The sequence below is a fragment of the Hydra viridissima genome, unplaced genomic scaffold, assembly GCF_058129835.1.
Source record: "Hydra viridissima isolate aposymbiotic clone 2 unplaced genomic scaffold, HvirCarnegie_v1 scaffold_1, whole genome shotgun sequence".
In the NCBI taxonomy this organism is placed as follows: domain Eukaryota; kingdom Metazoa; phylum Cnidaria; class Hydrozoa; order Anthoathecata; family Hydridae; genus Hydra; species Hydra viridissima.
The window spans coordinates 11,147,136-11,156,612 of record NW_028324300.1 but is presented as its reverse complement, the minus strand read 5'-3'; the positions used below and the strand labels follow the sequence as shown (position 1 = coordinate 11,156,612).

General features: G+C 29.4%; 1 protein-coding gene across 8 annotated transcripts; it reads right to left on the bottom strand.

The window, feature by feature from the left end:
- Positions 1–2,754: 2,754 nt before the first annotated feature.
- Positions 2,755–9,109, bottom strand: LOC145187769 (uncharacterized). 8 transcript variants are annotated; one of them, XM_090066958.1, is made up of 6 exons: positions 8,762–9,109; positions 6,449–6,621; positions 5,959–6,088; positions 5,826–5,857; positions 3,981–4,249; positions 2,755–3,770 (listed from the first exon to the last, which is right to left on the bottom strand). In XM_090066958.1, the coding sequence occupies exons 1-6, from the start codon at positions 8,997–8,999 to the stop codon at positions 2,807–2,809; spliced, it is 1,806 nt and encodes a 601-aa protein (XP_089923084.1). In that variant the 5' UTR covers positions 9,000–9,109; the 3' UTR covers positions 2,755–2,806. The 8 variants fall into 8 exon arrangements, with proteins under 8 accessions (XP_089923084.1, XP_089923118.1, XP_089923088.1 ...); XM_090066992.1 differs by having other exon boundaries at positions 5,959–6,041; positions 8,762–9,057; XM_090066962.1 differs by having other exon boundaries at positions 5,822–5,857; positions 8,762–9,043.
- Between the last annotated feature and the right edge of the window lie 368 nt (positions 9,110–9,477).

Here is a 9,477-nt window from a genome sequence, read left to right as displayed (position 1 = left end):
TAGACGCACAATCAAAAAAGTCTTATATCTTGTTAGTTGATAGTTAATTAGTAGTTTTTTTCCCTTTTTCTCATTAATAGGTCTAAATTAATTGATTTTGTTAAAAAACCTTATATAAATATGACTTACCTGGAATTAGCTAATCATTATTTAATAATAAACAAAAGTTAAGTTAGTTTTGCACTAAAAAGACGAGAAAAATGGGCAAAAGACGTATCACTCAAGGTGAAAGATGGCAAATTATTGCTCACATCAAAGAAGGAACCAAAAGTAATAAAGAAATCGCCAGGTTAATTAGAGTTTCTGAGAAATGCGTTCGGACAACAATGCAAAACTTTCTTCACACTGGTGGTGCCAGCGAGAAAACGAGGCCAGGTAGACCCTTGTCAACCATCAGAAAGGACGATAGCGACCTTTTTAGAGCTGTAAGAGCTACTCCAAGAATTAGTAACAAAGAATTGACCACAGAATTCAATACAACGCGAAATACATCTATTTCTCAAAGCATAGTCCGCCGAATACTTATCAAATGCAAGATTGGAGTCTACTCTGCTTTGAAGAAACCGCTCCTGCGTCCATATGATAAACAAAGGAGACTAAAATGATGTCGTGAAAGAAGGTATTAGAAAATAGAACAATGGAAAAACATTATGTGGAGTGATAAGAGTAACTTTGAGCTTATCAATTGCAAATCTAACATAACGGTCAAAAGAATGGCTCACGAAAAGTATTACGCCAGGTACATTAGACCAACTGTACAAAGTTGAGGAGGCTCAATAGGAATCTGGTTATGTTTCAACTACAAAGATGTTGGTATGTGCCAAATATACACCGGAAGAATCAACTCCAGAATATACGTGAAAGTACTGAAAAACAACCTTATTCCATCAATTGACCTGCTTATGCTCAATGATAAACCATGGAAACTTCAACAAGATGGCGCTAATGCACATACTGCATACTATACAAAGGAGTGGTTCAACGATAGTAATATCAAGACAATACCGTGGCCTCCATACTCACCTGATTTGAACCCGATTGAAAACATTTGGGCTTGGGTTGACCGTGAATTGGCAAAGGTTCAAATTTCCACACTTGGCCAGCTGAAGGACGTCTTTAAGGAGACCTGGTATAGGGTCCCAGTAGCGATGTGCAAAAATCTTGTTGAGTCTATGCCTAGAAGAGTTCTTAGTTGCATTAAAGCAAAAGGCGGATACACAAAATATTGATTGGTTCATAAACTACGCCTCCTAATGTATCGTGCGTCTAAATTTATGAATAATTTTTATTGTCTTATTTTTTTAATACCATGTAGTTGTACCTAATTATTACTTAGTATTTAAATTTTTTTGTAAATTTTTTAAAATTTTGTATTCTGTATGTATTTATCTAATAAACAGAAAAAAAACTAAACCTTTTTTCGTTATTGTTTTATCGTTAAAAAACGAAAAACTTTTGTTCTCAAATATGAGTGCGTCTAAATTTATGAAAACCATTGTACAACCTTTTAAAAAAAGTCAAATTTAAAATTTCAAGTTAACTATTTTTCATACATTTTTCACATTGCATTAGCACTTCAAAGGTAATTTGTCATAATTCAAAAGCCAACATTCAAAAACTCATGCTCGTAGATTGGAGGGTCTAGAATATGGAACCATTGATGAACCTGAAATGATAAATCTTAAGAAAACTTTCCAAGAAAGATTTCGTTTTTGTCAGGAAAATTGCTATAAATCCTAGCAAATTTAAAAGCATGGAGGTTAGTTTTCCAATAAAAATGAATAGTGAAAATGCCTTGAGCTTTAAATTCTATGTGATTTTTCCGATGAACAGCATCAAATTATCAGAAATTCATCCATAATACAGAATGTAGATATATTTACCCTTTAGTTCATGAAATAAGGGATGAAAGACAGAAATGCTGTCCTGAAGGTGTAGTTCTGACAGAAATATCTGCTTCAAGTCCTCTACAGAGCATGTTTAAACATACTCCGACAAGGATACTAACTTTTCCTGAAAGTCAAGACTTAATGAGAATATTCGCTAAGAGTAGGGAAAAGTTTGAAGGTGTACTTCACTTTAATGGGGGTTTTGATGGTGTCTCCAAAGTGTAAACAAAATATACTGATACAAATAATGACGAGGTCCAAGTTAACGAACAAAAGCCTTTTTCAGACAGCTATTGCTCCACTTAAATTAACCATCATGAAGGAAACTGTGGTTAAATAAGTACACATTATTGCAGACCCATACATCTCCATTATCAAAAGAAAACGAAAGAGTTAATCAGAAATGAAGATTAACATCTTAGAGCTGAAATAATTTGACTGGTCGAGTTTGAGGTGTAGTTAGAAGTAGCAGAAGGCTACCCCTAAAAATAACTGTTTCATTAACCGCATTAGTTTCAAAAACTGCTAATCTAAAAAACCACTTCCCCTGGTGTTTTTTTTTTTGACGTAATAACAAAAACATAGCTATTTTTGCTAATAATAGTTTTTTCTTTTATTGTTTTGGCCATAGGAAATTAAGATAATGCTGTATTTTGGTTTTATGAATCCAAATTTTTTATTTTAATTAGTATATGTGCACATTTTGTTTTGAGGAGCCCAAATTTTTTTATTTAAATTCATCTTTGTGCGTTTTGATAATCAATAAAATTTTTAAATTTTTAAAGCAAAATAAAAAATAAAAGTTTTAAAGTTTTAAAGTTTTTTTTTTTTAAACTTCGTTTTTATGCACTAAATAATGCAACAATAACTCTGAAAAAGTATAGAAAGTATAAAAGTTACACAAAGGAATAAAAGAGTTATGGATTATTTAATTGTTCGACTAATTCTTCATTTTTAAGATGGACTTTTTCTGTATCAGGGAAATTAAGATCTTCAGAGCACTGCTCCGATCTTTGGTTATCTTGAAATAAATTTTTCACTTCTATTGCATCAGGTTTCTCAATAAACTCTATATTTGAAGTTTCTTTAGGAGTTGCTTGATATAAAGAATTTTGCTTTGTCTTTTTCATGGAAGACGTTCGTTGAGGGACGGCTGGAGACCGTTTTTTGCTATTGTCATTTTTGCTGTCATTTAATTCTCTTGGTATAGTATCAGACACATCAAATTTAGCTTCATTTAAATCTGGTGACGAGTAATTTGAAACTGGAGGTGTGATATGAACCTCTTCATGAACAAGCTCTCGTAAAGGTGCAATAAGTTTCCCGTCATCGCACTTTCTTCTTGAAGTGCGTTGCTGTTTTATACGTGTACTACCTCCAGGCTTAAAAAATGACAAGTTTTTGTCATTATCCAATTTATTTTTATTTAACGGATTAAAATCGTCTTCTAACCGATTATCTTTTAAAATACCTTCTGCTGATTGTAATAGATGCTGACCCTCAGTTGAAGTAGCCTCCACCATCTCTGGCTTTTCATCTCCTGCTAAACGAGAACGTTTGAGAAAAAAAGAACTATTTCTACTCACTATGGTTTTGTAAGGAGCATCCATAGCAAGAATGGGTGAAGAGGATAATTTGTTGCAATTTTCTAATGTTTTAGGCGAACAATCATCTATTTCAGGATATAAAGATGTTTCACTGGATTTTTTTCGCTCCTCGTAAGTACCGGGTATCACGGAGCCAACTTGATCATAACCTGCCCATTCAGACTTAACCGTTTGAGAGCCAAACTTCAGTTTTTTCTTTTTAGCTGGAAAAGCATATAGCTCCTCCATACTTTTATCCCCATTTGATTTTAAAGTATTCTTATGCTTTCGAATTCTGAAAGTAAAGAGCAAAATTGAATTCATAAAGTTCTTGAGCACTGATTATTGATATATTTAAACGAAAAGGTTAGTTACCAGATCGTTAAATAGATCTTTGATAACAAAGCAAGCACTTTTAAATGCTTTTCTAATGAAACATTTTTAAGTAAACAGATTTATTTGAGTTAGGTCATTCGAAATAAAACTTAAGATGGAAACAACAAACCTTTTTACTATTTGACAGATTGCATAAAGCCCACCAAGTAGAATTAAAATCACACCAAAACACCCTAAAATTATATACAACACATTTTTCATGATAGATTTTTTAATATGTTGGGTGTTATTTGGCTTTTCACTAGTCAATTCACTAAGAGTTTCAGTAACTTCAGTTACCACAGTGGTAAGCTTGTACGTATTATTATTTGTTTCATTCACAATGATTGGCTGTGTAGTAAGGTTATTTGAAAAAAAAGAGGAGGGAACCCAAGAGCCCTAGAATAAAACAAAAATACAAAATTTAACACTTTCAATCTTTTTCAATGTTTCTTTTAACGCTTCTTTTTTCATTCAATTCTATAGTAACCAAAACTTAATCTTTAATGAATCACAAAGGTTACAATTTATAGTAATATGTGAATAAGTTTGGAAATGGTTTTATTATTTTTTTGTAGCGCTTTTTTTCTTCATCTGATTGAACTAAAACTATCACATAAATTGACTTAATATTTGGGAACAACTTGCAGTATGCCTAATTTTTTAATCACTTATAATTATGCTCTGTTATATTTTGCTTGTATTTTCTTTAAAATAATTGACCTTAAGATTTACATAGGAATTTTTAAAGAAACTAACTTTTCCTGTACAATGATATTTAACTCTCAAATGTGTAGTGTTGCAGAAATGCATGATGTTTTTAAAAATATCGTGCATTTAAGGGTTAGGCTGATAATCCAAGAACTTCTCATAGCAAACCATATTAATTTAAAAATGGTCAGTAATAAAGAACTGTAAAAAATGAATAAGCCCTATTAATTACAGATAATTTTATATATTCTATATTTTATAGCAAAGTAACTGCAACTTCAGTTTAATGTATCAAAATCAACAGTTTGCCAAATTATGAAGAAACTTCAATCAACTGGAGGTTTAGAAAATAAGTAATGTTCATGAAAATCAAAATTGCTTACTAAAAAGAAAATGAGATACAAAATTTTGAGCCTAGAAATGTCTTTATATAAAAAAGTTAAAAGCAATATTGATACAACACACCTGCATAATGCCAATTTGTTTGGTTGCAAAAAAAAAAAAAGCCCTTTTATTTCTGAAAAGAACAAAAAAGTCAGCCTCAAGTTTTTGTGAAGATTTAAATTGGACCCTTGAAAGTTGCCTGTGAATGGATATTCCAGCATGACAACAATCCTAAGCATAGCAAAAATAGACAATTTTAACTCCAAATATTTCCATAAATGCTCCCCACTTATGGAAATATTTAGATTCTCAGTTTGTTTGTTTATTATCATTACCATTTTTCTTTTTACATTTCTCATTTCTTTACAACGAAGAAACTTTAAAATAATTAAAATAAAAACACTAATCAAACCTCTTGATACACAGTGATATAAAGTGAATATTGATTCTAAAGGATATCTTACCAAGTGCTAAGTAAATTATAGTATTGTGACTATAGAAGCTTTTAGTATTGTAAAATTTACATTCAAAGCAAAGTAAAAAATGGTTACAAGTTATTCTGAAACATTTTCACTGCAATATTTAAAATTTTTTGAAAGCAAGTATTGAAATAAGTAATAAATTAGACTTTCTCAATGCAAAAAATGACTTATGAAGCAACTCAACTTTTGTGAAGGCTTCAGTTCAACTTGATAAAGGGAAAATTTAAAAAATTATGCAAGATAAACTGAAAAAATAAAATAATTCCCAAGCTTTTGCACAGTATTCTATATATGTAACTTACTAACTCTTAAAATAGAATGTCATAACCATTAAAATACAAATGGAAAAAGTCTGAACAATAAATTTAAATGCTCAAACAATAACAAATTATACTTGCATTTGGAATGGCAGTTTGAAGAACATTTTTTTCTAAAAAGAGTAGACCAAGTTGGATGATAATGAACTTAAAAATACATTAGTAGAAATAAGACTTATGATAGATTAAAAAAATTAATATAATGAACATTTACCTTCTAAAACTTCACCAGGTAATGTAAACAAAATACACAAACTACTATTTAGAAGTATAAGACCAGGTACATAGCATTTGAACCTTAAAGAATATAATTTTCCAGCTAGTGTTGAATTAGGGCAAACATTCTGAAACAAATCATAAAGCTATAAAACTAGGAGAGAAAAACAAACACTTGTTTGGGCTGAATACTTAAAGTAAAATTGGGTACTTTTGTAATAAAATCTGAAAACATTATTAATGAAAGCTAGCATTTTTTATTTTTTTTTAAATTAAGATAACTTACTTTCTTTGAAAAGTATTGAACTTTTAGTTATTTTAAAAGTATTTTTTCATATAATAGGTAACTGTTATATTTATTTAAAATAAATATAAAAGTTTATAAAACATAAAACTGTTGTATATTTTGGTGAAAGTTATAATCATAATAATTGTAAAGAATACTTAGTGTTACAAAATCAACATAGATGTTGGGAAAAAAAAGATACCTTCCATGAGTTCAAAATGAAACGCAAACAAGAGGTGTCAGTGAAGGAAGACCATTGCCATGTTGGAGGTGAAGCAATTATAAAACTTCCTGGAACTATTGTGCAGTTAAGCTCATTGTTGAAATCACTGCTCCATATTACATCCTCAAGTAGTTTTTCTGAAAGTCTACAACCTAAAAGTTAATTTATACTTATACACACAACACATGCAGATAATTTTAATGTTTTTGTTACATTCTTCATATTTTAAATGCAAATTAGATTAATGATAACTTCGTTGTCAATATGAAAAAAATTAATTTTCATGCTTCAACATTCATTTGAGAAAAATCATAATTTTAAAAGCTCTTGTTTTGAGAGCTATATGTGTTATGATTTTTTTTTTCTCTACCAATTACCAATTTGAATTCAGACTTCTTTACAGTCCTAAATCATATAGTGTTCAGCAAACTGGATTGCAAGTTAAAAATTAATAAACTTTTGGAATTTCAGCATACTCTAAATTTTTATCAAATTAAGCTATATCTTTGAAAGGAGCTAATACCTGCTAAGTTCCAAGCTCTTTAAGATGTTCACAGAATAAATAGAACTATATCTACGGGAAAAAAGCCTACTAAACAATAGAAATTACATGAATGCAGTAATGATCAAGGATATTTATACTACTATTTTGGAGAAACAGCAGAGAACAAATGTTTTTTAGGAATACCAATTTTCCAACAACAATGAATTATCATTGAGATATTTCATATCTGGTATGGATAGCAAAACTTTAAGTGGATTAAAGTGGAGTGGGTCAACTGGAATTTTCTTTAAGGAGCCAACAAAATTTTGAACTCAATTATAAATTGTAGAAATAGGTATACCTCTTATTAAATTAACATGTGTTGCTAGCTCAGTCTGCTAATCAATTCTACGGCTAAGTTTGATTTCAAAAAGTTATTTCATTTTCCATAAAAATTCAGACTTTATCAAAATATCAAGGTGGTAAAAATTGGTACAAAAATTTGTACCAATTTTTACCACCTTGATATTTTGATATTTTTAAGGTCATAGGGTCTACTAAATATCATGATTTAGTGGGCTTACTACTTTAAGTGGTAACTTTTTTTTGAAGGAATTTTTAAATAAAAATCTATTTTCAAAAAAATAAAAAAAATAAAAAATCTTTTTATGAGGTGAACAAAACAAATACATACTTTAATACATACAAAACTAGAGTCAGATAGACTTTGGGTCTATCATAGAGTCACTCATTATATTTGATCCTTGAAAATTGAGAATCTAAAACAGAATCCAGTTCTGAACTCTATAGAATATATATTTATAGACAATTCCTTATATATGATATGATATAAACTTACTAAATAAGTAAAAAAATTTAATTGAGAAATATGAATTTTGTATCAAAGATAATGTGGACTGAAAACACATATGTTTTGTTGTTACTTTTATTTATGTTTTTATGTCAGCTGTATATTCATGTTGTAAGTGATCATAAGCTAAACATATAAAAAGTATGATAAACTATAACAAGAATTATTAAAAGACTTTTAACTATATAGATCCTTGAAATCTTTAAAATTGTTGTATAGCACACCCTTCCTAAAAATTTTGCATCATATTAATTCCAAGTATGTACCATATACCTTACATAAACTTTGAAAAATTAATCGATTTTGAAGCTTTTTAAATTTTTGTCATATTTGTTTACCAGAAAAGCCTCCTCCAAGCGGGCCTAAAATACTATTCTTAGATTAAATTTTTAAGGCTTGATACTCACAGAAATCCAACGATAATAATTTTGGCTAACTTACAAAAGAGAATGTTTCCGTTGTGCGAAACTTACAGATAAAAATATGGCTTGCTATAAGAAGTTCTTGGATTATCAGCCTTGCTTGAAATAGGGCTAGTTAATTTAGATAAGTGGTCCTTATAAGTCAATAGAATATGTAGGCTTTAGGTTTTTTAAAAAACTTTTTTTTAATGAATGTATGCAGTGATTGTGTAGAAGTTTTAGAAAATAAAATAGGACCTAGATTGCGTACATAATTTTGTATGCAATTTGAAAACTACGAACTAAAATCATCGCTGTCATAATAAATTACTTCACTTTAAGATTTCGCTTTTCAAAGAGTTAATTTCATTCTTTTTATTACTATGAAATGTTCACCGTTAAAGTTTCAAATTCTCATTACGTTTTTTTTTTTTAAATAAGATTTAATGGGCGAGTTTTAAGAAACCAATAAAACTAAAATAATATACAACAAATTGTTTGCAGCGATAACATTTGATAAATCGAACATTTCTTACTTTTGTCTTTTGCTATACTTTCCACATCAATATTTTGTTTGCACACTAAAGCATCATCTTCTAATAAAGCTGTCTCATTACATGAGCATGCCTTCCTGTAACTGTTGTTGCTTGAAATTACGTCTATAGTTTTATTATTAAAATCGATTTCTCGAACGACATAATAACGGCTTCCTATATTGAAGTTTTCTAAGCACTTAACTAGTACACAAATCAACAACAAATACCAAAAACACATAACGATCTACCTTCAAACCACAGGCGAGTGTATCGGTTAAAACTAAATTATCCAAAACACTCATTACGAGTAAAAAAAGCATTTTGTTATTTAAACTTAACAATGCAAGGAAGTCTTTTTTTATGACGAAATCACCTCTTAATCCTATAAATAAGTTAAGTTAGTTTGAGTAATAAGAATATCAGGGAAAATTAGGTCAAGATGATGCTAAAACGCAACCAGTTTTTTGATTCTTAAGATCCACGGATTACTTTGCGAATGTTATTTTGTCTGAAAAAGTGATTTTTATCTTAACCTTAATGATAGTTATAATTGTAATTAATGACGTAGCAATATTTTTTTTTTTTTTTACAAGTACTTCAGCGCATTTACCAGCTTCTAATTATTTTATTTAATTTGAGTCCATTGAAAGTGGAATTTCACTATAGAAAATGCTTCATATATACGCTATTTAAAAAGCATTAAGTTAAATAAAAAA